A 15,438-nucleotide genomic window follows, 5' to 3' on the forward strand; every position below is an offset into this window, starting at 1 on the left:
CCCAATACATAACATATTCCTCCCCTCTTAAATGAAAGGTCCACATTATTCCTCAACAGGTAAGTTACTTTCAATGTACTCAACTAACCAAGGGTAGAGGTAGACTGCCTCAAACCCTGACTTTACCCTGGGGTTTTTTCTGCCCCAGTCCTGTGGGTAAGTCACGAAGCCTACAGATCCAAACGTCTTGGAGGCCGCCGCTCTCTGACAGGATACCGGCGGTCATCGCTGGCTTCCACAGCAGTAGGCATTGACACAGGCCTAGATAGAGGAGGTGCCTGTGTCAGTCGAAAGTCAGGAGTTTGCACAGGTGGAACAGTCTCTTTGACTTCCTGTGTTGGAGAAGAGCACTGTGGCAAAGGATGCTGGTTTGCGGTATCATCCGGAAACAGCTCAGGCCAACCAGCCGTTGGAGCCTCTGTGGCTGTCTCTGCTCCTAGCAACAGTTGATCTGTGTGTCTTCTCCAGACAACGTCCTCAGCAGTCTCAACCGTGTAAGGCACAGGGGGCCCGTCTGCGCAATTACCGTAGCAGGAACCCATTTCGGTCCAGTGTTGTAGTTTTGAGCTAGGACGTGCTCTCCAGGATGAAACCGTCTCTCCTTGGTTGGCTCTTTTCTCTCTCCTTTCAACTTGAGCTTGTTGTTGATGATGGACAACCTGCTCTGCCCTTGGAGGTTTGAGTAAGTCAAAACTTGTCTGCAACTGCCTCTTCATCATGAGCGAAGCGGGGGAAGTTTTGGTTGTGGCATGCGGCTCGTTCCTGTAGGACAACAGGAAGCTGTTCAGACGTTGGTGGATTGAGCCCTGACTTTGCGATGCCTTCAAGGCGTGCTTCAAAGTTTGCACGAACCTTTCTGCCAGGCCGTTAGTAGAGGGATGATAGGGTGCAGACCTGATGTGTTGGACATCATTCACATGCAGGAAGGTTGCAAACTCCTGTGATACAAATTGTGGACCGTTGTCACTTACGAGTTGTTCTGGTGAGCCATAACGGCTGAACATCTCACCCAGTTTCTCAATTGTTTTCTCTGCCGTGGTAGACCTCATCACAGCGACCTCCGGCCATTTGCTACGAGCGTCCACAACCACCATAAACATCTTCTCTTCGAAAGGACCAGCAAAATCCACATGTACTCGCTGCCACACTTCTTCAGGCCAATCCCAGGGGTGTAGGGTTGCCAGCTGTGGAACATTCTGGACCCTTTGACATGGGGAACAGGGGAACATGTTTTGGCTTTCTCCTCAATATTTCCATCAAGACCTGGCCACCAGAAGTAGCTTCTTGCCATTTCCTTCATCCGAACCATCCCACTGTGGCCTGTATGAAGTTGTTGCAGTATAGGTTCCCTCAGAGGTGGCGGAATGATGACACGGCATCCCCAAAGAAGACAACCTGCCTGGACGGAGAGCTCATTTCTTTTTGAAACGTAAAGTTTCAAACTAGGAGAATCTCCTATAGCTCTCCCTCGAATGACATTGTCCATTACCTCAGACAGGACTGGATCGTTGCGGGTGTACCTTCACACCTGAACTGCAGTGACAGGTGCTCCCTCCACTTGTCTAAAGTAGAAGATGTCTATCTGACAAGGCTCTGGGGGAGTAACAGGCAAGGGCAGCCTCGAGAGACCGTCTGCGTTGCCGTGCAAGTCTGATTTGCGATATTTGATGTCGTATGTGTGTCCTGACATCAGTAAAGCCCACCTTTGCATCCTGCTTGCAGCAAGAGACGGAATTCCGGTGTGGGGCCCAAAGATTGAAGTCAATGGATGGTGGTCCGTCAGGAGTGTGAACCTTCTCCCAAACAGGTACTGATGAAATTTTCAAATTCCAAAAACGATTCCCAAGGCCTCGCGCTCAATCTGCGCATAGTTACTCTTGGCCTTGTTCAAGGTGCGTGATGCGAAGGCGATAGGTTTCTCTTCCCCAGAAGGCATGATGTGGGATATGACTGCTCCCACACCATATGGTGATGCATCACATGCTAGCTGCATGGGTAGCTTTGGGTCGATGCTTTCTTTGCTTGGGCAAAAGCTTCATTGCACAGTTCAGTCCATTTCCATGTTTTGCCTTGACATAGCAATGTTGCTAAGTCTGGAATAAACTTCCCATAGTAGTTAAGTAGCCCCAGAAATGAACGTAGCTGGCTCACATTCTGGGGTGCTGGGGCCCCCACGATCACCTTGACCTTTGACAGCGCCTTATGCAGGCCAGTAGCGTCAATCACATGCCCCAGGTACTCAACTGAAGACTGAAAGAATTCACGTTTGTCCTTACGAACTCTGAGTCCGTACTCTTTCAGTCGCTGTAGTGTCGCATCCAAGTTCAGAAGATGATCCTCCTCATTTGTCCCAGTGACAAGGATGTTGTCCAGGTAGCACTGGACTCCTGGCAGTCCACTCAAGATCTGATCCATTGCCCTTTGGAATAGAGCAGGGGCCGACGTAATTCTAAACGGAAGGCGGCAGTACCTGTATAGCCCCGTGTGTGTCACAATTGTCAGCAGCTCCTTTGATTTGTCATCGACATGCATTTGTAGATAAGCCTGGCATAAGTCTATTTTGCTGAACTTTTGCCCTCCGGCCAGGCCGTGAAAAGATCACCAATGGGGGGAAGAGGGTACTGTTCCGCAGACAGCACCGGGTTAATAGTCACTTTAAAATCCCCGCAGATTCGAACAGATCCATCCTTTTTCAGGACAGGAACAATGGGTGTGGCCCATTTGCTCATGCTCACATGCTCCAAGACTCCATTCTCCACTAAGGCCTCCAAGTTAGCCTCAACTATTGGCCTAATTGCATAGGGTACAGGTCGGGCTTTGTGAAACTCAGGCTTGCTGTCAGGTTTAATGTCCAGTCTCACGCTGATCTTTTTCATGCTCCCAAGTTCACCACTGAAGAGTTCTGCATGTTTGTTTAAAACTGCAGTCAGACCTGACTTCCCTTTTGACATCATGCGGACTGCAGGCCAGTCCAGTGTGATTTTCTCTAGCCACGCACATCCCAGTAGAGATGGGTAATTTCCCTTTACCACATATAGTGGCAGTTTCGCAGTCTGTCCGTTCAATTTAACTGTCACCTCAATGGCGCCTCTCATGGCCACAGATTCGCCGGTATACGTCTTTAGCACAATGTTTGTTGGCTGAAGGGTAAGATGCTTTAGCATTTTGTTGTAGACAGTGTCTGAAACAAGGGACACAGCCGCGCCTGTGTCCACCTCCATCCGCACTGTATGTCCCTCCACCAGTGGCGACACCCAGTAGCCATTTGGACCACCTGCAACCGTCAGTATGTGCACCTCTTCCTCCTCAGAGGTGTCGCTCCCCTCTGTTTTGCTTGTTCCATCATACTGCACTGAATGAACACTCTTTTTCTTCTCTTGTCCAAATACAGACATTTTGCTTTCATGCTTCCCAGCTCTGTCTGTTCTTTTTTTTACCTCTACAGGCACGTTCAATGTGACCTTTTTTGTCACAATTTCGGCATTCCAGCTCCGTACACCAGCAGTCATTAGCGTGATGGCCCGTTTTCCCACAGCGGTAACATGTGCCGTTCCGCGCACCTTTAGGCTCAGACGACACCTTGTGAACTCTCCCTGTTGAACTCAACTGGTGAGCCTCCTTTTCCGCCATCTCCATACACTAACTTCAATGGCCTTTTCAAGAGTAAGGTTGTCCTCAGTAAGAAGGCGCTTCTGTGTGGCTGCACTTAGCAGACCACACACAAGTCTGTCTCTAATGGTGTCATTCAGCACCTCCTTGAACTCGCAGTGTTCTGACAACCTTTTTAACGCAGCAATAAACATCGTCACTGATTCCCCCTCCTCTTGATTCCATTTGTGAAATCTAAATCTCTCAGCAATAACCAGAGGTTTTGGTGAAAAATGTGCTCCAAGAATTTCCACTAGTTGTTTATATGTTTTAGTTCCTGGCTTATCTGGCTGTACAAGGCTGCGAAGTAAATTGAATGTCTTTGCCCCCATTATACTCAAAAAGGTAGGCACGACCTTTTCATTTGCCACCGCATTCGCCAAAACAAAATAATCAAAACGTTCCGTATAAGCGCTCCATTGCTCCACATTTTCATCATAATCACTGATGTTTCCTAATATAGTAGCCATCTCACGTTTCAAATTTTAATTTCTGTTTACTCACTGCACCCGTAACGTTAATGTGATGCTACAATCTCTGTTCCGAGTGTTTTGTAGTCGAAAACAAGAAAGTTCCCACAACGCAGATTCATCCGATCCTCGTCGCCACTTTGTTGTGTCTGTACCTTTCTACCTAGACACAATTAGAACTCAGAACTCAGAGATTCAAACATGAAGTGCTTTATTCAAAAAGAAGGTTCCGGAGAGTACCGAACAAAGAGAGCTAAAGCTTAAGCAAGAGAACAACCCCAACCATTTATCTGCTGTGACAGCACAACCGCAGGTGGGAGGAGAACACCCAATACATAACAGAAACAACTTTTTAAATGTATTGCACCAATCCATACATAAAATGTAAAAAAAACACTCCAAAATCTGAAATCAAAACTTGCCTGAAAGATGTGTCTGTCCCTGTAGCGTCTCTGTAGAACTGCCGCATGCACATTCTTCCGTGCGGGGCAAGGAGAGGGTGGTATGGAAAGTGGTGATGTCCAAAATCACAGTCGTGCGTCAATTCAGGTGCTGCACGTCAATTGATGTCACAATCTGCATATTTACATGGGAGAGGCAAGCACAGGCAACGGCAGCACTGCCAACCTCTTCAAAATGCAGAGAGTAGTGGTGAATGGTTGTTTATCAGACTGGAGGGAAGTGTGCAGAGGTAATACCCAGGCATCGGTGTTGGGCTCTTTTTGATATATATTAATGACCTAAACTTGGGTATACAGGGCAGAATTTCAAAGTTTGCAGATGACATGAAACTCAGAAATGTTGTAAACAATGAGGAGGATAGTAACAGACTTCAGGAGGACATAAACAGACTGGTAAAATGGGCAGACACATGGTAGAATGGGCAGACACATGGCAAATGAAATTTAACACAGATTCATTTTGGTAAGAGAAATGAAGAGAGGCAATATTGGCCCAGAAATTCGGGTCGGGGGCTTCCCGCGGGTGTAAGACCCCGACCTGCACTTACCTAGCGTGCCGGCCGTTGAGCTGTGGGCCCGCGTGGAATTCCGATCCGGGGGCCTGCTCCAGCTGCCGGCGCATCTCAGGGGCGCAGTTAGTTCGATGCATCCCCTGGGATCACGTGGGCCATGGGAAGCCAATCGGAGCAGGGAATGCTCCATTCATAAGTTTGACAAGAAGAGCTGTCAAAACTTATAAATACTACGGCCCCAAAACATCACTAAAACTTCAAATACATTTTAAAAAACATCACATTTTTTAAATAAACTATAAATTACATGAAATAACTATTTTAAACAATAATTTAATTTTTTGAAAAAAATAATTTTATTTTCTAACGGGGCTAAAAATAAACTTACCTTGCTTTAAAGTATTTAAAAATAATAAACCTGTGGAAAAAATGTTTTAATTTTAATTAATTCACCACTTACCTTGTAAAAAGCAGGCCTTACGCCTGCTTTTTAAATGTGTAAATTCTGCAGACTTACCCTCCCAGGAAAACCTGCAAAAAAAAACGAAGTTCGATGCGCATGCGCAGCCTCTCCTGCGCATGCGTTCGAACTCTGAACCACTTCGTTCAGGGGAACGGAAGTGCCGGTTTCCCGCGCATGCGCAGTGCATGCAGGAAACCGGCATTTCCATTGGGCTTACGGGTGAGTACCCCGTGCATACTCACCCGTGGAGACCCGAATTTCTGGGCCAATATAAACTAAATGGTACAATTTTAAAGGGTGTGCAGGACCAGAGAGACCTGGGGGTGTACGTACACAAGTCTTTGAAGGTGGGAGGACAAGTTGAGAAGGCTGGTAAAAAGGTATACGGGATCCTTGGCTTTATAAATAGAGGCATAGAGTTCAAAAGCAAGGAAGTTATGCTAAACCTTCATAAATCACTGGTTAAAACCCAACTGGAGTTCTATGTCCAACTCTGGACAGCACACTTAGGAAGGATGTCAAAGTCTTAGAGAGAGTGCAGAGGACATTTACTAGAATGGTACCAGGGATGAGGGACTAGAGTTACATGGAGAGACTAGAGAAACTGAGGTTGTTCTCCTTAGAGCAGAGAAGGTTAAGGAAAGATTTGATAGAGGTGATCAATAGAGTCCAAGGGAAATATATCTCACTAAAAAGCAAGAACTAGCCAGTAATGACACACCATGTCATAAAGAAATAAGGGCAAAATTTAAACTAAAGAAAAAGGCATACACGAAATACATAGACAACAAAAGAGAGGAAGACAAAAGGGAATATGAAAAGGTTAGGAAAGAAGTCAAAAAAGCAATTAGGAAACTAAAGAGAAACTACAAAATTAAATTATCAAGAAATATAAAAATAGTGAAGTATTCTACAGATATATAAATTTAAAAAAATCAGGATAGGAATAGGGCCACTAAGGGATACACACAATAAATTCATGGGTAATGAGAGCAAAATGGCAGAAATATTAAATAATTACTTTCCCTCAGTATTTATCAGGGAGACTAACATGGTGGACATGACATTAGAAGAGATCAAAAAAGATATAGGGGGAGAAATTCGGTTGATAGCGCCACCGATTAACGCCTAAAGAGGCCGAGAAGTGGGGCGCTAGCCAATTTCCGGGCGGGCGCAAGGCGCCTCGCCCCATATTGAGCATGCATTTAGCGCTGGCGCTAAATCTTAGCGCCCGCTCATGGGCGCAGGCTGCTTATGATGTCATTTGAATGTGCAACGTCTTTTGGGTGCCCCGGACCGGAAATTCAGTGGCGCCCCCCGCCGTAGCGCCTGGCGCTAATAGTGACAGCTTACCTGGGCCTTACCAAGTCGCTCTCGGGCTGGAGGAGCGTTATTTAAAGGGGACTGGTGTGGTTTAAAAGCGGCAGCCATTTTTGGATCACAACTTCCTCGAGAGCTACAAAGAGTTGCTGAGCTGCACACTGAGAGCCATTTGACCACTGAGCCAGCACAGGCAGACGATCTTCAGCCTTTTGACCATCACTTTGCTGTTGGTGAGCCTTGACAACGGGGAACCTTCCTGTGGGCACTTATTATGGGGGCTGCATTGGAGGGGAACGTCCTGCTGCTGAATCATCTGGAAAGGGCACTGAGACGCAGGGAGAGGGGGGGGGCATGGCCAGACGGAGGAGGGCCAACAGACGTCACCACAGCAGACCTTACGCTGGCAGGGTTATCCGACAGCAGTTTTCCTAAATGAACATGTCGGAGGAGCAGTGTGTCAGAAGGCTGCGATTTAGAAAGGAGGTGGTGACTGAGCTGTGCCAGCTGCTTCAGCCAGAGCTGCAGCCTCAGATAAGGTGCAGGACATCTCTGTCGGCTGCTGAGAAGATGGCTGCTGGCCTGAACTTCTACGCGAGCGGCTCTTCTCAGGCTGCGCGTCAGAGGCTGATCAGAAGTAGCTTCTAGGCCCCTCTCACGGAATGCTTGCTGCCATTCCAAGAACAGGAATGGAACCGGTCTGATACCCCCAAGCCTGTGAAGGGCAAGATGCATGTAAATAGCAGGCATGGCCATTGTAAATGAAGAAAGTGTTTCATTACACAAAATGTGGTTCCTTCAAACATGAGAAAGCTATGGCAACAGAAAGCAAAACTAATACACTGACACATAACTGCCTCTCACACCGGGGAGACTGTCCAAAACATAAATCACATTCCGACCATCTTCCTTGGCCTTGATTCCACTGCGCCAACCAAAGCATCCAGTGCCCCATCAGTGAGGCATTCCGCCCTCTGCCTCACCCTTTCCATGTCTTGCTAGGCTGGTGCGCCACAGGTTGGCTCCCACCGCTTTGAAGGCCTACAAGGCAGTGAGTGTGTCTGGTGATGCCAATTGACCTGCCCCTTTAAGAGCTGGCCGGCGCCACTGTGTCTCAGGGAAAGTGATTATTGACAGCACCCTCGCTGCGCCCCGCCGCCACGAAATTGGGTTGCACCGCCGGGTTAGCACCTTAAGAGTAGCGTGCAGTGCCTGATTTAGCGCCGCAATCACCTTTAGGGGCGCTGCAACCCAATATCGTGCTAGGTGGCGCTAAATTGCGCCTGGCGCTAAACTTTGCGCATCGCCAGGACTAGCGCCCCAAACGCGGCTATACTGAATTTCTAGGCCATAGATTTTTAAGATAGAAAGGGGGGAGATAATATTTAAACTACTCAAACTTAGAGAGGGTAAAACTCCTGGTATGGATGGATTGCATCCACGCATATTAAAAGATAAAGAAAAGATAAGCAGATGCATCGTTACATATATATAATAAAAATTCATTAGAAAAGGGAATAGTGCCAGAGGACTGGTGGACAGCAAATCTGATTCCTATATTTAAAAAGGGAGATAGAACAAGTCCAGGGAACTATAGACCAATTAGCTTAACATTGGTGGCAGGAAAGATAATGGAATCCTTACTCAAAGATGTAATAGAAAAACATCTAGAAACTGAAAATATAATAGAGTAATCAGCATGGATTTCAAAAGGGAAGGCCATGCTTGACCAACCTTATTGAGTTCTTTGAAGAAGTAATAGAAAGGGTAGATAAGAATAATGTAGTAGACATAATGGCCTAGAAAATCAGTCGCGTTTGCGCCCACTTATTGGCTATAGAGTGGTTTGCGCCGGAAGTTTTTTAGCGCCCGAAATTCAGTTGGTCCCTAACATCGGTGTTAGCCGGTAGCGCTGCGCCGGCACCGATGACGTCATCGGTGTGCGCAGCGCCCCGGTTCCAATGCTATTCCGTGCCGATGGCCAAATTCAGTTGCGGCCGCCTCGCCCGTAGCGGCCGCAAACAGCGTTTGAAAAACGGTGCCTTGCAGCTCCGAGAGGCCGGCGCATAAAGGTGGAGGGGCGGCCGGCCGCTTTCCCGGCGGCCGCCTGGCCGCACCTCCCTCCCCGGACTCCTGCACCACCCCCCCACGGCATTGGTGTCTGACTCCCGCGAGCCCGGCACTTCTCCGTGGTGCTGGGCTCATTTGCCGGGGGAATCCAGCGGCGATCTCACGGCTGCAGGCAGCTCCTCCTTAAGAGAAGGAGGAGGCCTGCAGTACCCCAGCCTGCCGCACCGCATCGGGTGCCGCAGCGGCAGCTGGACGCCTGAAACTGACTTTCATCGCCCCAAACGAGGCGGCCAAACCCTGCAATAGCGCCCGCCTCCGTCTTGGGGTGGCGCAACTGAATTTCAGGTGGGCGCTACGGGAACCCGGGCGAGCGCAAAATTTCAGGCACTAAAGACCTGGCGCGGCGATACCGAATTTTTAGCCCAATATATTTGGATTTTCAAAAAGCTGACAATAAGGTACCACATTGTAGACTCATGACTAAGGTCAGAACATGTGGTGTCAGGGGACAAGTAGCAGAATGGATAGAAAGCTGGCTACAAAACAGAAAACAGAGAGTAGGGGTTAAAGGTAATTACTCAGATTGGCAAAAGGTGGGAAGTGGTGTTCCACAAGGATTAGTGCTGGGACCACAGTTGTTCACCATTTAAATAATGGGATAAATAAAGGGATATGTTGATGGGATCAAATGAAGGAGGAGGCTTGTGTTGAGCATAAACATTGGCACAGAGCAGTTGGGCTGAACAGTGTGTTTCTGTGCTTTAAGTTCTATGTAGGTAATTAACATTCTTCTAATTTGGTAAACTTCCATATAAAAAGTATGATAGCTTTTGTTCTGCAATCCACAATAAACCCAATCAACCAGCTAGTTTTCTTTCAGAAGTTTTCAGAGTGAATTTCAATGCATCACCTGAAGACACTTAGAATTGGTGTAGTTAAATGTTAGTTGACTCCTATACATGTAGAAAAGTAGGAAGCAGAATCTCTAATTTGCAACACTTTCTTGTTTCTTAGGCAGTCCCTCAGAACCGAGGATGACTTGCTTCCACACTAAAAATGAGTTCTCAGGTGACTGATGAGTCCAATGCGTGACCGACAGTCTCTGTCACAGGCGGGTGGGTGGGGTGCTTGGGTTGATGTGCGCTGTTTGCGCTTGGCTTCCGCTTGCTCCCGGCGAAGAGACTCGAGGTGTTCGGCGCCTTCCCGGATGCTTCTCCTCCACTTTGTGCGGTCTTGGGCCAGGGATTCCCAGGTGTCAGTGGGGATGTTGCACTTTTTCAAGGAGGCTTTGAGGGTGTCCTTGAAGCGTATCCTCTGCCCACTTGGGGCGTTCTTGCCGTGTCAGAGCTCCAAGTAGAGCGCTTGTTTTGGGAGTCTCGTATCGGGCATACGGATGATGTGGCCGTCCATCGGAGCTGATCAAGCGTAGTCAAAGCTTCGATGCTGGGGATGTTGGCCTAAGCGAGAACAGACGTTGGTGCGCCTATCCTGCCAATGGATTTGTAGGATCTTGCGAAGGCAGCGTTGATGGTACCTCTCCAGTGCGTTGAGGTGCCTGCTGTACATGGTCCATGTCTCTGAAGTATACAGGAAGGTGGGTATCACTACTGCTCTGTCGACCATTAGCTTGGTGCTGGGTTTGAGGTCGTGGTCTTCAAACATTCTCTTCCTCAGGCGACCGAAGGCTGCACTGGCACACTGACGTCTGCCCTTGTTGACAGTAGGCTCCCGAGATATGGAAAGTGGTTCACGTTGTCCAAGGCCTCGTCATGCATTTTGATAATCGGGAGCAGTAGTGTGTGGCAGGGGCAGGTTGGTAGAGGACCATTGTCTTACGGATGTTTAGTGTAAGGCCTATGCTCTCGTAACTTCAGCGAAGTGTTGACGATGGCTTGGAGTTCGACCTCAGAGTGTACGCAGACGCAAGCGTCGCCTCCATACTGTAATTCAATTCTAATTTGCAACACTTTGGTGATTAGTTGACATACTAACCCAGACTGGACCTGAAGCAGGAAACATCAGCCAACAATCTGTGATTAAAGCAGCAATGAAAGCTCCTTTATTGGAGGACTGGCCAAATATGATCCCCAAGGAGCTTAATCCTGGGGACGGAAAGGTGGTTTTGGCAAGGTGGTTGTGAGCTGCTCCATCACTTCTCCCCAACACAGTTAATATAGAATGTGAACCATTGGGCTGGATTTTGCAGGGGGTCAGTGGGCATGATCGGTGGCGGGTCGGGTGGGAAAGTGGTTTTCCTCCCCCAGCAGATTGGGTCCCCACTGTGAACCCGCCGCCATGCACCTTTCCCCGATGTTAGGTCTGTCAGCGCTGAACAGACCCAACCGCAGCGCCGGGTTCACAGCGGGGGACCCAATTCAGGTAAATAGGGGCTTGTTTAGAGCCATTTAAGAATGAATTTGAGCTCACTTTCTGCATTTGACAGCTCACCCATAGGGTGCTCGCTGGTTGTGGACCACGTCTGTCAAGCTGAGGCGGGAGTTCAGTGGCCATTGAATCAGCTGTTGAGTTGACAGCATTAATGTACAGTAAAAGCTCCCACCTGAGATATCGTCCCTCAGCCACAAACTCTTCCTCACTGCATTTCCACAACAGATTCATGACGCTGCAAGTCTTTACACAAGTCTCCATCCAGTCTGACCTCATTACCTCTCTCACCATTGACAGATTGCTTCTGTCATCTCTACTTCACCTGCCATCTATTCCATCAGCATGAGTGCCCTTGATAATCTCTCACCATGGTCCTCAGAACCCCACTACGACCAGCCCCAACAACACCACCAACCTTCTCTGCAATCACCTGATGCTGCACAGGACAGAGGGCATTAGCTCTTGACCACATTGCTACCCGGGAGGCCAGGGATGGCCTCACCATGGCCAGCTTTACTTCATTTGACGCTGTACAACCTAGCTGCCTTGACGCGCCAGGTTGGCACCACCCCACACCAACACCACAAAGCATCCCTACAATGCTCAAGTCATTCCTTTCACACTCATCAGCATTGCAGGGAGGGGGGTACCCTGGCCTAGAAATTCAGTCGCGTTTGCGCCCACTTATGGGCTATAGAGTGGTTTGCGCCGGAAGTTGTTTCGCGCCCGAAATTCAGTTGGTCCGTACATCGACGTTAGCCGGTAGCGCTGCGCCGGCACCGATGACGTCATCGGTGTACGCAGCACCCCGGTTCCAATGCAATTCCGGTCCGACCGCCAAATTCAGTTGCGGCCGCCTCTCCCATGGCGGCCGCAAACAGCGTTTGCAAAACGGTGCCTTGCAGCTCCGAGAGGCCGGCACATAAAGGTGGAGGGGCGGCCGGCCGCTTTCCCGGCGGCCGCCTGGCCGCACCTCCCTCCCCGGACTCCTGCACCACCCCCCCGCGGCATTGGTGTGTCACTCCCGCGAGCCCGGCACTTCTCCGTGGTGCCGGGCTCATTTGCCGGGGGAATCCAGCGGCGATCTCACGGCTGCAGGCAGCTCCTCCTTAAGAGAAGGAGGAGGCCTGCAGTACCCCAGCCTGCCGCACCGCATCGGGTGCCGCAGCGGCAGCTGGACGCCTGAAACTGACATTCTTCGCCCCAAACGAGGCGGCCAAACCCTCCAATAGCGCCCGCCTCCGTGTTGGGGCGGCGCAACTGAATTTCAGGCGGGCGCTACGGGAATCCGGCCGAGCGCTAAATTTCGGGCGCTAAAGACCTGGCGGGGCTATACCTAATTTCTAGGCCCCTATGTTTCACCATTCACTGCAACTCACTAAGCAACTTCCAAAGGTGCACACAAATCTGTCCAAGAACACTGTTCAAAATAAAGGTTTCAATGTTTGACACCACATTAACAGAAACTTTACATGAACATTACATAAAACACCCAAGTGCCTACCCTTGTGTGTTGTTAGTTGGTATGATTGGACTAGGATAAGGGTGAGAGAGAGAGGAGGCTAGTGAGATGGGATGTGATAGCGTAGACAGAGAGGGATGGGCTGGAGGTGCAAGGCAAGTTGATGTAAGGCTGTGCATGAGTAGGGTAGGGAAGGCAGAGTGATGGGGATGTGATGAGAGGCACAGCAGGATGAGGTTGAGTGTGGCTTTGTACTAACGTTTCGTGATCTACTGAGATCATTGAAACTTTCGCAGCACTGCACCCAGGTCCTCCTGACCACATCCCTGCTTGTGCCCCTATGCTATGTTGATCTCCTGGGGAGGTCTCTTCCGCCCATGGGAAGGGAAGACAACCTCCCTGCGTGCTGTGACTCCCTGGGAGAAGCCCTGCACCTTTGTGCAGTGATTGTCAGTGTTTGCAGCACCTCAATGCTATAGAACATGGTCAGCACAAATGTCAAACTAAAGTTAGCCATGGTCCCTTTAAGGAAACCGGCTGATGACGCCGCATCAAATGACATCACCAGACCCGCTTCCTCTAATTGGCCGGGAAACATGCTGGATGGGATTAACAAACCCCATCAAGGAAAGTCATTTCAGAGGCCAGGATGGAGTTAGCAGCGGGGTCGGGACCCGCCACCGACTTCGCCCGCCATGGACCAGCCGAGGTTCATAAAATTGTGGCCATCGTTTCTGGAGCAGATAGCATAAACCAACTACATTGTCCTGAATGCAACAGTCAATCAAACAAAAAACAAAGTTTGGAACAACCTATGCACTTGGTAACCTGAAGGCAACTGAAGCATGATTGGTGGACACCTTTTGTTGCAAATGCCTGAGGATAGGATATGCAACTTTTACATCTTGTTATTGGGATTAATGGACAGAAGATACTGGAATAAAACTTCAGCATGGCAACAAATGGACATATTGATCAACTGAGGAGCTTAAGGCAGAAAATATATAGCACTTCTACATAGATGCAACGAATTGTGAAATACTAAATTACTAGTTAAATTTGCAAAATGAAACAAAAATCACTTCTGACAAAGTTAACTGATTTTCTTTTAGAACTGCAGAAAATTGTCAAAACAAGCTTAGCTATCAATTAAGAACAAGACCTTATTGCAGATTGGGGGCTGTGGGAGAAATAGAAGAAATTGCATTGTTCGTCTCACTGGCAGCACATCTATATATATAAACGGATACTTCTTTCTGTCTGTCTATCTGTCTGTCTATCTGTCTGTCCTCACGTGTGCGTCTGTCCGGCTATGCGCTCGAAAGTTATAGAGCGTACCTACGCGTGCGTTACGTCGAAAGAAAGCTTACCTTTCCGAAACGGTGGTAAGCGTATTTACGTTTCGGCCGGACAAAAATCGCACCCGCGGTATCCGAAAAACGTTCAAAATTCCGCTCATTAGCATCTCATTATCCGCTCATTAGCGACAGAGTGACCTCGAGGTCGACCAATCGTACGCCGGGTTCCTGACGCGTGCGGCCAGGCCCTCCTACGGTCGAGTGACGGGACGATTGACCAATCCTACGCTTTGGTGACCTGACGGTCGACCAATCGGTGCGTGTGTGGGCGGGCCTTATCGTTCTGAACCGAGGTGAGTCGCCGCCATCTTGATTCCAAACCTTTCCTTTCTTTTTCCCCGCTTTCTGCGTCTTTCAAAAAAACATTGCTTTTAAAACACATATTGTTTTTTAAAAAAGTTAATTACTTTCTAAATCTTTTATCTAATCTCATTAATTTTCCTACCTTTCCCCGTTTTTCCAGGTAGGCCTCGAAGCCTCGGCCTCTCCTCCGCACCCACGCCCAAGCTAGGCACCTCCCGGCCCCAGTCAACAAGCGGCCCCCGATCGCCGCCATCTTTGTGAAGGCTGGAGGGGCGGGCCTCAGCCGAGCGCCGTTACCTTAGTAAAGGTGTGCGTGCGCAGCAGCAGCAGTTGAGACGCGGCGTCTCTCTCTGTTCCCCGCTCGGCTCGGGAGTGCTGATCTTGGGCAGGACTTGGAGAGCGGGAAGGGTTACCCCGGCAACCGGGCCCGCCGGCCGTCTCTCACAGCCGCATTCGGCGCTCTTCAAGCCAGCTCGGGAGGGCGGGGGCCATGTCAGTGCGTGGGGCGGCAGGAACTCCATGGAGCCATCGCCGGCGCTGGGCTCGGGTGCTTTGTGGCCTGCGGTCCGAACAGCGGCTGCGGACCTCGAGCTGACCGGGGCGCTGGACTCGGCTGGGCCATGTCTTTGCAGGTGTTCGCCTCGGCCAACGGCATCAGGGTGACGGCCGAGGGAACGCGTTCATCCAGGTGCCGAGGCCCGGGCCCCGGGGCGGAAGAGGGATTGAAGCGGGGGATGAGGGCTCAGGCAGGGGAGAGGGAGAGGGGGGAGAGAGAGAGGGGATGAGGGGGAGGAGGGGGGGAGAGGGAGGAAGGGGGTAGGGAGGTGGTGAGAGGGAGGAGGAGGGGGTAGGGAGGTGGTGAGAGGGAGGAGGAGGGGGTAGGGAGGTGGTGAGAGGGAGGAGGAGGAGGGGGGGAGGGGAGAGAGAGAGGGTGGGGGGAGGGGAGAGAGAGAGGGTGGGGGAGGGGAGAGAGACAGGGTGGG

At 49.8% G+C, this 15,438-nt stretch overlaps 1 protein-coding gene across 1 annotated transcript in view; it reads left to right on the plus strand.

Annotated features, from left to right (window-relative positions):
- cep120 (centrosomal protein 120) overlaps positions 1–15,438 on the plus strand; it is a 143,599-nt gene that overhangs the window by 27,267 nt on the left and 100,894 nt on the right. Inside the window, exon 5 of the mRNA XM_085967909.1 lies at positions 10,924–11,074. Within this exon, the coding sequence (XP_085824035.1) occupies positions 10,924–11,074 (151 nt within the window). The remainder of the gene's footprint in view (positions 1–10,923; positions 11,075–15,438) is intronic.

Source organism: Somniosus microcephalus, chromosome 1, assembly GCF_052327205.1.
Source record: "Somniosus microcephalus isolate GS21.2 chromosome 1, FLI_Smic_1.0, whole genome shotgun sequence".
Taxonomy (NCBI): Eukaryota; Metazoa; Chordata; class Chondrichthyes; order Squaliformes; family Somniosidae; genus Somniosus; species Somniosus microcephalus.